The 14,768-nt window shown below is 42.2% G+C and overlaps 1 protein-coding gene across 2 annotated transcripts in view; it reads right to left on the bottom strand.

Annotated features, from left to right (window-relative positions):
- Positions 1 to 2,727: 2,727 nt before the first annotated feature.
- Positions 2,728 to 14,768, bottom strand: part of efna5b (ephrin-A5b) — a gene marked incomplete at both ends in the record, with an annotated part of 91,951 nt that continues 79,910 nt past the window's right edge. Inside the window, 3 exons of one of the 2 annotated variants that reach the window (XM_083904448.1) lie at positions 2,728 to 2,864; positions 5,589 to 5,669; positions 6,090 to 6,155. In XM_083904448.1, the coding sequence (XP_083760574.1) occupies positions 2,740 to 2,864; positions 5,589 to 5,669; positions 6,090 to 6,155 (272 nt within the window). The remainder of the gene's footprint in view (positions 2,865 to 5,588; positions 5,670 to 6,089; positions 6,156 to 14,768) is intronic. The other variant, XM_083904449.1, reaches the window with a different exon arrangement.

Consider the following 14,768-nt stretch of genomic DNA (forward strand, 5'->3'; position numbering starts at 1 on the left):
AAATGGTAGTACTGGTAACTAAGAGTACAGTTGAAGCTGGTTTTGGATAAAAACTCTAGTGTTAATCTGCTGACAAGTGTCCGTTCTGAATCTTATGTAGTGCTCATTCCCTGTGGTGTTATCCTGAAAATTAGTACTGCATTAAATGGCCTGGTCTCCTATTACCCCCCCTCCTATAGCTGAGCTGCTATTTCCTCTGTAATAGCATTGTTACTGTTGCACAAAAACAAAAATGGCAAAAGGCAAAGACAGTCTTTCTGGGGTGAAATAAAAACCGGGTAAAAAATTAACACAAAAAAAAACAAAACAGTGCATGGCTTTTAAGACCGAATGGTACTAAACAGTATGTTTGTCATTGAATCGGCTGTTTCTCTCCAGTAGTGGTGTGTGGGTTTTTACTTGTTTCGGTTTTTTTTTTCGTTAGGCACTCTAGTCACACTTCCTTTGGCTACCTCTCCGTGTCTTGTCTTGATATGTGCGTCTGTTTAATCCTTTCTGTCTCCTTCACTCGCCGATTCAATAACCCAAACTGCAAGGTCATTGGTGCTTTAAACCCCCCTCCGCCCCACTGTGGAAATCTACACCAGTCTCACGAGACCCCCCAAGCCTTCCACCATCTATTTTTAATACCAGAAATAACTCCCCTCCTTGCCACAACATGGGGTCCACATGCCTGTCATTTTGAACCTCATTAAGGAGTTACTTAAACCTGTAACACTAGGAGCTGAGGTGGACTTGCAGTTGCGCCTGCGCTGCTTTTCTTGCTCTATTTCTCCCTTTCCATGTCTTTTCCAAACCAACCGGTGCCCTACTTGTCATACAAAAGCAGCCTCTGAAAGTAAGGCAGTTTCAGAGTGTGTCCATATTTCTTTAAAGACAAAGAAACATAACCTAACCTTATTTTTAAAAAAGACACATAATGGCTTACAGGCCACTCAGAGGGGCATGTGGCTAGCACTGTTGCCTCGCAGCTAGAAGATCACATCTGGGTTTGGAGTTTCTTTGTGTTTTTTCCATGTGTGTGTTTGCCAGGCTCTCCGGTTTCCTCCCACAGTCCAAAAACAAATTGGACACTAACAAATTGACTGTAGGTGTGAGCGTGAGAGTGAATGGTTGTTTGTCTCCGTGATGGACTGCTGACCTGGCGGCCCGCGTGTACCCCCCGCTTTTCACCCCTATGTCGGCTAGGATTGGCTCCGATTCCCCTGTGACCCTCGTGTGGAGGATGAAGCGGTGAACAATGAATGATAATAACTTGCATTATGCTGAGTCACCGTGTGCGTCTGTGAAGGCTGCAGGAAGATGAATATGATTGGAACAGTGGATTCCTTTTTGAATTTAAGTGCTAACATAAAACCGGATTAAATAGAGCTGTGTATTGCTGTTTATATAAGTGGCTTCTCTTTTCAAGCGGCATGTTTTCAACGAACTGAGTTGGCCCTGTGAACGCTACAATACAATGTGAGAGGCCCTGGTTATTTAATGACTATGATTCAAAGCAGTACTGAAATTAGAGTAATTGAACAGGTTTCTTTCCGATCACGGCCAAATTCCCATGGCCCCTGTTATTGTTCTTGTATAATTGGACCTCGGGAAGTTAAAGGAAACAAAGTAAAATAACTTAAAAGTTAAAACAATCACTTTCACAATGGGTTGTAAAAGAAAAACAAGCTTCAGATGAAAATGTTTATGGGAATGTTAATATTGACTCCGAAACGGACTATTGTTGCCCAGCTCGGTAAGCGTGACATAAACTGACGGTGGACATTTGTCGTGAAATTGTGCGATCAGCTTACAAAACCCATCTATCCTGAATCCAAATAAATAGTCCACAAAATATCTGCTAAGAAAGTTTCGATTTGTTTTGTGATTGCACACTAAACAAAGGACAAGAAAGTAAAGTTCTAGGTGCTGTACTCTCTCACTGAATCCCTAAGTAGCTTATCCACATATACACACAATTTATAATCCCGATAAATCTGTGCGCAACCTTTGAAACAGGATAGTCTGATGATCAATGGGCTAAGGTGCATGCCGTATACTTAAATTCTCAAGTCTCTGCTTAAAAACCACTGCTCCTCTTTCCTTACGTCTTCATTTTTCAACTTTGCAGAATGAGTGTGGGTGCAAGGACTCTGTTTCTAATGACGCAGCAGAATGTGATAAGAACATATTGTGTAAGGCTTCTTGAGAGGTCACGGGGAAAACAATTTGTTTATGTACAATCACTCCTAAGACCCAGATACTTTACTTCCCCACAGTGTGATGCTGCAAATATTCAAAACATTGTAAAAACCCAACTACTATTGACGGTTAGAGGCAATTTTTTGTATTTGACTGGGTAAGCATTGTACATAAATGTGTATTTGTGTGTGTGTGTGTGTGTGGGGGGAGGTAAATATCAGTGCTGCTGTGGCATAAATGTGATGTAAAGGGATGTCAAGTCACGGGAAAGTAAGAATCACTAAGTGTCAAAAAACGAGATTTGGCATCTTAGTTGAAGGTTTGAGAAAGGGGGAACTGTCTTTCCCCTTTCCAACATCAACTTTTTTCACTCACAGATGGAGAAAGACCACTTAAATATTTCCTTGAAAAAAATAGAGGGTTCCTTGAGAAGCCTGCTCTGACACCCAATCAAGCAAACTTGCTGCACCCAAAGCCTGCCCCCCCTTTTCCCTGCAGCCTTGGGCATACTCAGGCCACACTAGGTGTTAATGCCCTCCAGGACAGGGGGAGCCGCTATAAAGTGAAGAGAGCAGCGAGGCAGACGAGCCACAAAGCCAGGAGTGGACTTGTTTTCTGCAGACGTGGGGCAGCGTTTGTTTCTCTTCGGGAAGGCTCAGCAGGTTCATGACTGGTGTCATCTAAAAGATAGAGGAAGAAATTCTGTTAATTGCTATTTATGGCACACACTTTAACAACATTTCCTTGCAGATAAAACACAACATTGACAAAATCATACATATTGGTCGATGTAAACAGTAAAGCCATAACCTGACAGTAATTCTTAATAGTTAATGGAACATTTTTGTTCAATGACATGACACCAAATCAAAGTCCCGAGCCCTGAGCAGACATGAATTTTACATCAGTCATGCAGAGCGGAACAAATGACATCTTTTGCTTCATTCACAGACTTTTTTTGTAATTGGGGTTTGAGCTCAATACGGACCCTATTGAAAGTGAAGGAGTTATTATACTTATTTTATATCGCAATAAATCACATTTTTGAGGGCCTAAGCATACCCGACAACTTCATTTGTGGTGAAAATTTACGTCTGAAAGTGGTTTGGTGAAAGTTGGACAGTCAAAAACGTTTGTTGTGCGTGTGCACCCTGACTGAATTAGGTGGGAGGAAGAGGGCACGGAAGTTGTACGTCCTGCTAACTTGGTATTAGCTCAACGCTAAAATTTGCAGCAGTGATATTTGAACCATTAACGGTGAAGTCTGAGTTGCCATGTGAACTTAAGTTGCTGTATCATGTTCCTGTTCTCATCCTCAGAAACGTTTGAAATCATCTCTCAGGTGATGTGTGTGTGTGTGTGTGTGTGTGTCTGTTACGTGTGATCAGCCATGTGCTTGATGCACCATGGGAAATAGGCAGGACCATGCACAGCAAAGGACAGAAAAGACAGAAGAGATGATAGGTGGTGGTGACAGGCAACAGCAGGTGATAGATTCACATTTTTAATTTCTCTTGTTGGAAGGGCAGTGCAAATGAGCCACAGGCTTACAAGGTGAGAGGCAGGCGTCGGAAGATGGAGACGCGGAAGCAAAGTGGACAAAAGCGCAGACAGACAATCAGGCGGGAGAAGAGGCAGGTAGGCATCAACTACTGTATGTGTCAAGATCTGGCCTTTTGTATTGGTGCGTTCCAGAGCTCATCCAAACCAGTTGGACGTGGGACTTATCCTACCTCCAACTAGAAAAAGTGCACTGGAATGCCTGTCCAAGTGGGACCTTCTACTAGCGAAGTCGAGGCTGATCGACCGACCCCGACTTCACCAAAATGAAGTCGGAGAATAATGGCGCCGCCCATGGAGTCACATGAATAGGCTATAAACTTTACTTTTCTGCGAGTAGAGTTGTTTTAGACAGAGTTGATTATCTGTTAGAATGAAGATATGTAGGGCTACGGTAAAAGTATACTCAACTCATGGCGTTACATATCGATATGTATCGCGTTAACATATACGGCTCGCTTGTGTATGTAAGTAGACTGAATTGCAGACAGTGAATATGCCCCGTCAAACACAAAGCTAAAGCGCCGCGATCGTCCATGTTTTCTAACATTCGACTTTAATTGTCTGGAAAGCTTTGAAGTAGGAGCTAGTACTATTCTGGTAGGACAAGTCCCACATCCCATTTGTTTGGATGGGCTCTGGAACATGGAATAAGTGTGTGTCTTCCATTTAGCTGACAAAATGTGATCATGATGGTACACGGAGCACTTCTTGAAATGCTGACAATGAGACACTGGAGTAAAAAAGGTCAATTAAAATTCCATGCCTGTATTTCTTATTTGCGGATTGCAAAGCTTTATTGATTATTAATTAATTAATGAATTAATTGCCAGCTATTCCGACAATAGAATCATCGATTTGAGTTGATTTGAAAAAAAAAAAAAAAAAAAAAAGAGTTCAGCTTCATAAATGTGAATATGGTTCTCTTTAGTTGCTCAATATATTTGGTTTCTGGACAGAACGAAAAACATTTGATCTTCATTTCAAAGTTGGGGAAACATGAAACAACATTTGAGACAATTTTCTGCATCTGATGAATGAAACGACAAGTAATTGAGAAAATCGGAAAAAAAACTCTAACAGATCATGAAATATAATCATAAGTTGCAGCTTGTTTCTGGGACTCCGGAGTGGGCTGGTGCTGGGAATGACTCAGCGGCATGTGGGTGATGTGAAGCGTTTCATTTTAGTGACAGTGTTGAGACACGTATGAAGACATGAACATGCTCAGCATAGAGAATCGTGAATGTTGCCCTGCAGAGCCATACAGCAGTTCAGTAAGGATAATACAAAGTTTTGTGTGGATCTATGCACTCTTAAAAATAAAAAGTGCTAAGTAGAACCATATAAGGTTCTTCGTCTTGTCCTTATAGGAGAACCCTTTTGGGGGGTTCCACCAAGAACCCTTTTAAAACTCTTTATTCAGGAAAGGGGTTTTAAAGGGTTCTCTGGATCAAAATGGTTCTTAATGGAACCATTAGTGTCACCAAAAACCCTTGGAAAAACCCTTTCTTCGGGAAAGGGTTTTTCAGAAGCAAATGGTTCCAGGTAGAACCCCAGCCCTTGTAGAAGAACCCTTTACCCTTATCTCTAAGAGTGTCGTGAAAAGGCTTTGGTAACGATGTGAGTGTAAAACACTATAATTACATCAACAGCGATGTATAGCATGTACGTAGCAACGGTAAAGGGACACCACTCTTGTGAGGAATCAGTTCAGGCAAAGGAAAGTGGAAGAGACGGATCAACTTACAGGCGAACAGCATAAAAGGACAGAACAAGAGACACATGTACACGTGTATGCAGGTCATACTGAAGAGAATAAAAAAGCAGGAAGCCATACTAACCTCGTGGTTCTAATGTATTGTCTACTTTGTCGTTTACATCAAAAACACGGTCATGTACGCCTATAGTTTTCACACAGCTGTCTATAACAGAGAATAGGGAGAATGAGAAATCATTAGAGGTAAAAGCCAAATAGTTTAGAGACATTTGAAGCCCCTCCCTGCACCCCCCCGCCCACTCTAAGCCTTGAAATTAAACATCCCAAGCAACAAAGCTCATGGCAACATTCAGATGAGGTATGAAGAGACCTGCATTTCATTTCACATGATCATCTATCATCCCTTTTTCATGTTTTCATTCAAGCACATCCTAGCAAGTTAAGTGTCTGTGATCAATGATAACAGAGAACAGGGACAGTGAAAAGTAAAAATAAAAAAAAGGTTAAGTGGAGCAACCAGAGAAGGAAATTGTTTCATCATAAACGCTTTTGATTTCCAATCCAAACATATAACTTGAGCACTCTTTATTACAAAGCACTTGTGTGCTGCATGCAGAACACTTACTTGATGGTCGGACGAAAACTTTGAGCTTCAGGCATGTTTTCCTCCCGTTCTCAGCGATGGTGGAGGCTGAAAAAGAGGCAACAGACATCGATTAAAAGGACCGTTATAATAATATACGTACAGTACAATAAAAAAACGATGTCTCAGACTGTATGTTCCCCTTGTAATGATCTGCATTAATAGACTTCTAATCATGAATATTTTATGTCATATTCTTTCCTGTGGGCAACTGTTAAAAGTGAGGTAGTTTATTCAGGGGGGGGGCAAAAAAAACCCAGATTGTGAATGTTGACTCTTAAGTGGATTTCACAGGGTTAGTCATGGTTCTTGGGGAATAATAGCAAGAAAGTATTTACAGATGTGCTCGCGAAATATCTCTGGGGAATAGTGGAGTGCTTTGCTTACAGTTTAATTGTTGTATCTTTGATTTTTTTTTTTTTTTTTTTAACAACTGGCAGCAGCTTAGAGGAGGATCAAGGAGTTTGCATCATTTTGACTTGTTTAAGATCAAAACGGAAAGAGTCCGCTGAGAAAAGTTCATATGTCGTTTTTTCACTCCGTAAAAACCTCAACACTTTTCAAGGGAGTCGTGCCACATTTATGGATGCATTGCGGTTGTTGTCAGGAAATGGATCCTTTCCTGTCAAGACTATGGGGGGGTAAATCTTTGAGTATTAGCCACTTCCACTAAAAATATAAGGTGGAGAATGTGTGCCACTAATGGTGTTGTGGTGAGGCACCAGGTGGAGTCTTAGCCGATGACGATAGGGGTCAAAGACGAGGCAGTTGGGCCACAGAGGGGTTGTTACTGCATGCATCCATCCGTCACGGCGGCAGGACAAACCGTTGTTTGCGGAAAATAAATGTTGTTGTCTCGTGTAAGCACCTCAAATCAAAAAAAAGAAGAGTGTAGGGTTTCCCACTCTTGTGACATATTAATGCCATTTACTTTCCCCCTCCAGCTCTGTAGAGAGCGTAATGTCTCCAAAGCTGTCTTTCGGGCATAATTTGATGTCTTCTGTCGATCATTCGGCAGCTGATGCAATAAAGCCAAACATATCCAAAGGGCTACCATTTGGGATCTGTCAACTCCTGTCCAGTGAACCTGTGCCTAACCTCTCTCTTCCCTTCCCTAAATCCCAGCTGTGTCACCTTCTCCTCTCATCCGTCAGTGAAGCCATATCGTTCATCAAAGCATAACTGGCATGCCTTCGTACCCAAAGCACACACTGACAAAATTGTGCTCACACACAGGGTACAACATTTTGTAAATGCCATTTGTCACTTTACTATACTTTTACTTTTCTGCATCCATGTCCCTGTATAAGGATGTGTTCATTAAGAGAATTACTGACTAATAACTATTGAAATATATTCCTGCTCTTGCATTTTGCCTGCTCCCTACTTCTGAATGACCCTGAGATCCAGCGCTAGTTTCTTCATAAAATGCATGCTGCACATTCTCTCGGTCGTTTTTGCAAGGCCCCTTTCTACACCTCATCAAGCTCCCTCTCTCCCTCTCGACGCCATTCCCCCTTCTGACCTCGCTTTTACCATTTTAATGTTGTTGCATCATCAGCTGTTATCTGTTTCTTAGTCATGTGTCAGTTGTGTGAGTGAGGTGACTTGAGATCAGATGCTCTTTTTCACAGCTTAGTTCATATTCAGCAGATGCTGGAGGGATGGAAAGGAGAGCGAGAGAGAGAGAACATGGGGGCCTTATTATTTCAGTGTGGAGGCAGCCGATGACACACTAATGAACCTTAGCCACCGTCGCTCACCCACTCATACACACCAGTGCCCACACAATTTATGTCACTCTTCTTATTGCTCCGCTTCGCTTTTCCACCACTACTTTATGCTCCCACTTTCAGAGTGCGCGCATACACACATGCACCCGTCTCCAGATGTCTTATCTTCATCATTGTCGAGGACAGACTCAGTCACAGCCATCGACACCGGCCACTTAGCGAAGGCAGCTGATCATGAGAGAAGTATAGCCTTGATGAAAACGGCAAAGGACATGTGGGAGTCTGTCATGATGACTGCTTGTGATGTTTGTTGATTTGGCCGCAGCGCGTTAGCCACCTCCTACGTCGAGGAACATGTTGCGCATAAATTGGAACGAGAGATATCACAATTATTCAGTGATTCATCTCTCGTCAATTATACAATGCATACATTTTACCATGTGGTTTACAGTCTTACTGCAGTGAAACCTTGTAAGGAAGTGGGTTTAACTAGAAGCCACATTATACTTCTCCAACTGCGTAATGCGTTATCCAACTGTATAACCATGGAGACCCCTTGAGCACTCATAGATCTCTGTCGTGGTGCCGGATACGCACTGCAATTTTCCACCCGATCAGTAGGGGTCGCTACGCAAGGTTGTTGAGCTTCTGGTTGTTGTTGCAGCGGGATAACATTGAAACCCAGATAGTTTTGATACAAAAATGGAGACGTGAAAGACTGAGGTACGTCCACTAAATGTATCGAGACTGTTGGCAGGCGAATTTAAAGCTGACCTAGACCGGAAGTTCAAATTAACACTGTTTTTTAGTGTGTATCTGCGTTCTTACCTTGTTTAAGAAGCACTGAAGGTTCTAAACAAACAGTTCAGCCGCTGCTGAGAACGCTGTGTTTTATTGTAATCTCGGGCTCAGCGAGATCTCTGAAAAAACCCGGGCGTTGCATAAACAGCGGTTCTCCTGAACAGCAGATCCTCCTGCTCCGGGCACTAGTCCGGGCACATCCGGTTGCGTACATTGAACCGCAGAAGACGAATAATGTTTGTTGTGGAGGTGTTTCACGAGCGACAGTGTCTTCTGACTCCGGGTCAAAGTCATAAAAGGGACTGCGGCGGGGAGTCGTGAAGAAGCTATTTTTAAACATTGTTAAAACAATGTTTTGATAATGAGGAGCAGTGCATCCACCGTTCCAGAAGGGGGAGCTGCGCTTCTGAGAGCGGATGTGCTGAATAGTATTGGCCAATCACAAGACTCTGTCTTCTGGGGGTGAGAGTTCACTCTGATATATCGCAACTCAGGAACAGGATCAGGATTTCAATCGGCTCGTTTACAGCAACTAAGAGGTTTTTGACCATAAAAACAAGTTAATGTAAGTAAGTAGACCTACATAACTAACATATATGTGCAACAGGACCACTCTAGGTCCGCTTTAACAGTCTTATTGGAACGATGAGGGACATGGACGAAGAAACCCATTTCAGGTACTTCCAAATGTCGGCTGGCAAATTTGCTGAACTTCTACGCCATGTGCTACCTCATATTAATCAGCAGGACACCCACCACATGCCTGTTGATGGCGCCCAGAGACTGGTTGAGGTCCAATCGCAGCCCTTGTCACCTCCGTTAGGGAAAATATTTTGTGCAGTCAGAGACAACGGATGGGCTCTCCGGCGACGTAGAGGTCTCTCTGTAACCGACATAGAGCACCGCTCTTCATTCTGTGTTTGGTGAAGATCCCTCTACCTGGGCCCATCTCCCCCACACAAGTGCCTGTTTATTTTGGATTAACATGCTGCACAGGGGCCAGCTTTTTGTTCTTTTAGGCCATAACATCAACACCTGCTGTTCTGTTTTCCATCGGGCCAACAGCCTTACCCATCAATCCTTCCAGCCCGAGCAATTGTCTGCTTTGAAGGACAGAGACCCCGAAAAGAAGTCCCAGGGATGGGGGCTGGGAGAGGAGTTAGGGGGCGAGGTTACTCAGGTTACTTCTCCAGGCCTTGTCCCCTGGCTCTTAATGGCTGGTCCCCTCACTTCACTGCATTATGCATCAGCATTAAGGCAAATGGAATGAAGCAGAATCCAATTACGGGAGAACAAACAGGTGGGCTCAGCGCGGCTTAGGCACAGTATTGTTCAATCACAGCCCAAACCTCATTGCGACTGTTGCATTATCTGGAAAACACATTTTCTTTTTTCCCCCCTCAATGGAAGATTCAACAACATATTCCAGGTGAGAGGATATAAAACCATCAGAAGAGGTTATATTATTTGTTATCCATTAAGGACGTGTAATGTGAAAGCTATGACACATTAAGCTTTATTTGTCTGTTTGGCTGTATAAATAAAAATGACTTGACTTGCAGTCATCTTGGGTCTTCTAAATCAGTGAACCTTGCAAAATTTGGAGCAAACCTTTCCCACTCAAAGGCTTAATACAATTTGCAGACGGCCAAGCAGTAAGGCACAGATGGCTTGGTGATCATTGGTACAATGTAAGTTTCAGGTTTCTACAAGACTCAAAAACAGACCTCTGGCCTTGTCTTTGATGATTGACAATTCTTACGTCCTTACACCGAACAAGCCTTGTCCAAATTTAGATCCAGGAGTCTGAGGCGATGTCCACACGAAAAACAAGTCTTGGGGAAGCCGCCAACGTTTTTTAGCGCATCGTTTTATCATATTTCTTTTGGAAACGGATGTGGGAAAATCTCAAAATGTCACCCATGCATCTTCGTGTAGACAGCCGATATGCTACATTGGGGAAATGATGATGTAATAGTCCCACCTGTCTCTTGCGTTTGGGCTGTCCGCTGAATGATAACTTTTGTTTTCTTTCCTTTCTCTCCTTCCTTTCCCCCTGGCTCGGTTCATTCTGTCTGTTTCTGTGATTGTGTTCATTGTATTGAATACACTTTAACATGCTTTACGTGCATGCTTCTCCACTCTTGGTGTAGCAGCGTTACAGCACCAAGTATAAAAGGCTTGGCGTATGTACTCCAGTGATTTTTGGGCGTTTCATGTGGATGAAACGATGCCGTGTTCATGGAGAACTTTTCCAAAACAACAAAGGGGAAAAAGATAAATGACGTTTTGTTTCGTTCGCGTGAGGATGGAGCCTCAATTACATGAACTGGTGTGAAAAAAACAACAAAAAAAAAAACATGTGCTTTCCCTTTTACTTCCCAGAACCTTTGTGCCATTTTCTACCTCTGTTTATATCTTTGCCGCTAATTAGACAGTTTGCAGCCAGAAGACATGTCTTCTGCTCGGTGTTTACAAAACACTGCGAGTGTTCATTGATGTTGGTTTCGGAGTGTGGAATCAGAGGAGGTACGTTTTTAACAGAACACATATGCACGGACGAAAACCTTGAATTAAAAGGCTCTCGGCACACGGAGAGAGAGTGGCTCAAATAGGTAACATCAGCGGCTCTGCTCTCCAAGAAGATCTCTTTTACTGCCTACTATATATTGCAGACATACAGTAGCGTAGAATGAAAATGACTGAATGTCCTTCACAAAATGTCCATCCCACACTGAACCACTCACGAAGCAGCATACTGTACATTTCTATTATAGTACCTTTTAAGAGACAGAGAGGAAAAAAACAAAGCAACGATTTGAAACTAAGGAGCAACAGACCAAGAAAGTGTGCGAGTGTGTGTTCGCTCGCCTGCACAATATGTGTGGTGTGAACATAAGAAGTAAGAAGATGGAAGATGCCATCCATTGAAGAGGCCCATTAACCAGCTGTTACTACAGTGAACGCACAATAGGAGGGGAATGAGGGAGCTGGGAGGAGCGGTGAAAGACGATGATTTGGATTTCGGGGAGCAGAGGGAACATAAACTTTCCTCCCCGGTGATAGCTGGCCTTTTGCTCCTTCCTAGCGTCTTTCAGCTTCCACCAAAAAGTAAACTAAAGTCATCCGTCATGCTACTTGCACTGAGGAAACAAGGTCACGGGCAAATGTGGGAAAGAGTTTAGAGAGGACGCGGAGTAAAACTGATGAGCTGTAATTATGCACTAAGTGTACGAGAAAACAAGATCACACTTTTGTGCTGTACGCTATGTCGGTGCGAGGGATGCAATTTTGCTATTGTGTTAGTGTACATTAAGCAGCTTAATATTGTGAAAGACAACATAATGATGTCCAAACCAATTATTCAGTATTATAGGAAATAAAAAAGCGAGTGATTCAAAGACAAAAAAAAAAACCCTTGAAAGTCGTCAAATCATTAATGTCTTCATACTTGAGCTACTTTGAACTCTGTGATTTATCAATCCAAGTGGGAGTTCAGCGTTTTAAAGCAGCCATGGAATATTAAATCATTACACATAATAATGTTTCATTACAGCACTTACTGTTTTACTAGGAACCATATTACTATTGTTATAGCTCAAGTATCCGCCCACTGAATTAAGAGGAAAAATGTGTGTGTGTGTATGGGGGGAGGGGTTAAATAAATACCTAATTAAAATAATGACTAATGCACTGGATAAACAATGTACAGTGTATGTTAATGTTTCTAGTGGCCAAGGATACAATGTCCTTGTCTTTGTGATGATGAATCATAAGCAGGTTCTAGAGACGGCTGTTGGACGCATGAATCATGAAAGGCAGAGAGGAACTTTGTACCCTTTGTATCCACAGCACCTGCCTGCTCTACTTTTCTCTGATCTCTAGGCTTTTCAGAGCTTGTGTGTCACGCCAGGCGAAGTGATGACTTCTTTATTGGCGATCATACTGAAATAACTTGATTAGGGACTTTTTCCCTCCATCTCCGCTTGCTTTCTCTGTGCTGTCAACAAGTGTGGCATGGCTTAGCTCATGGTCTGTCCTGTTATTTCCGAAGCCTTAGCTGATGTGCAAGCTCATTCGACTGCTTTCAATTTATTTTCAAAAAACGTTGGATTGCAATGAGTTTTTCATAGCCAGACCTTTACTGGTTTTATTTATCTGTTACTTGATCTTCTCATAAGTTAATACACCCCCGCTTCCCCCACAGTTTTCTCATTTATAAATTCAGTTTTCAGTTCCTTGTAATCCTTGGTGAACCAAGTTTCGTGTGTGATGGTCGTTTATACCGTTTGTTGGCTGTCGGATTGTTGGGAGTGTTCCCATTGGCCGTTTGCGCTTTAGAAATTAATTGGCACATTTTTCCACTATAGCGTCACATGGGGTGTTTACATGCAGTGTTGCCATTTAGTGCATTTGCAGTACATTTACTGACACTTAACACCCACTAGAGAGGAGTTTGGGAGAAAGTTTGGACCTTTCTTCATAACAAACTGTTAGGATAGTGTAATGGTAAATTCAATTTCTTTGTCTCAGAGCTACAACTTCCCATCACCCTATACCTGCTCAACACAGTATACCAGGTCCTTGTGTGTATAGTGCATTGTGTATTGTGTCTAGCCTGAACTGACACCAAATGGTTCCAGGTAGAACTTCAGCCCTTGTAGAAGAACACTTTTGAAACCCTTATTTCTAAGAGTGTATTCACATAATTTGAACTTTACCACTCTTAATTATGAATTATCCTGTAAGATGCCTTAAAAAACTTGGGAAATTTTGTTTTCCTCTTGATGATGGCAACCTGCCGAGGCCCAGAGGCAGCAAAGGACCCTTAAATGAAGATGACGACCACCGTCTTCATACAATTTACCATAATAAACAATAGTTTTTGAGTAAAGTTTTTTGGAGTTTAATGTCGAAGGAAATGGCTGGGAAGTGAGTGCTTCCAACCTGTTCCAAGCCGTGTGCTACAATTGCTGTTTGACAAAACAAACAAGAACACATGTAAATTAGAACAAATCCGTTGGTAATTCCTCCCAGGTTTTTGAACGGCACCTTCCACGATACACACTGATTAAACGGCCAGTCATAACTCGACATAGGTTTGGTTTTTACCAGTATGCAAGGTTAGCTGTGGAGTATTGTCCAAAAACTGTCCAAAAAACGGTCCAAAACTGATGGTTGTAATTGTAAAGAGATGAAAAGGGAGCACAAGAAAGGATCGAATAGCCTTGGAGGGCAGATGTGGAATGTCTATCCATCTATCTTGATTATAATAGCGCATTTTCAAGCGCCTGCGTGTCACTTTTGTCTGCTCATGTATGTGCATGGATATTGTACACAAACATCCCATGTTGTCAGATCGCTGTCCGAATGCAAAAGACCGGGTTGATTTTTCATGTAATTGGATGAAGTTGCAATGGTGTCCATCTGCCAGTTCGCCTCCTTGTACCACAAATAGAACAGCACTGTCTGTTTATCACTATTAGTAACACTACCATAGCTCCAAAAAATATACAGACTACACAGTGCATACACTATCCCCTGCCTCTGTTTCATTTGTCCATTAATACTAGTTTGCTGCTGCTGCTGCTGCTGCCTACTATCTCTACTCCTTGCTCCCCTAGAGAGCAGCTTGAAGGCACATGGTACATCACAGGATTTATGATCCATTACAAGACAGCTATAGCCCATGTTTTAGAGAGTCTGTTTTAGGGTTTATGTGGATGTAGTCATCAGTAAAGTTAGAAAAAAATACCTTATGAGATTGTGTTGGGGTTCATTTTATTAATATATAAAAAAGTTTTCTTGCTTGTTAGCTTGGTTTTAATGATGAAGTCATGCTGCATTTTGCATATTTATTTGCCTACATGCATCTGCTGAGTGATTGAAGTGTCACAAAAATATCTTTTTTTTTTTTTTTTTTTTTAAATGCAACACGTAAAATGATTGCCTACCATCTCCCCCTGGCTGTGTTCATTTGGACACAAACTCACCTTAGGACAGTGCAATCATTATTCCTTACAGTGGAAGACACAGAAATATCTATAAAATAACTCTCGCCACAGGTGACACACAAATATGTTATTGATTTGTCTTTCTGTGAGACGCAGTTCCAGTCTGGATAGGT

The sequence above is a fragment of the Microchirus variegatus genome (assembly GCF_963457635.1).
Source record: "Microchirus variegatus genome assembly, chromosome: 18".
Classification (NCBI taxonomy): Eukaryota; Metazoa; Chordata; class Actinopteri; order Pleuronectiformes; family Soleidae; genus Microchirus; species Microchirus variegatus.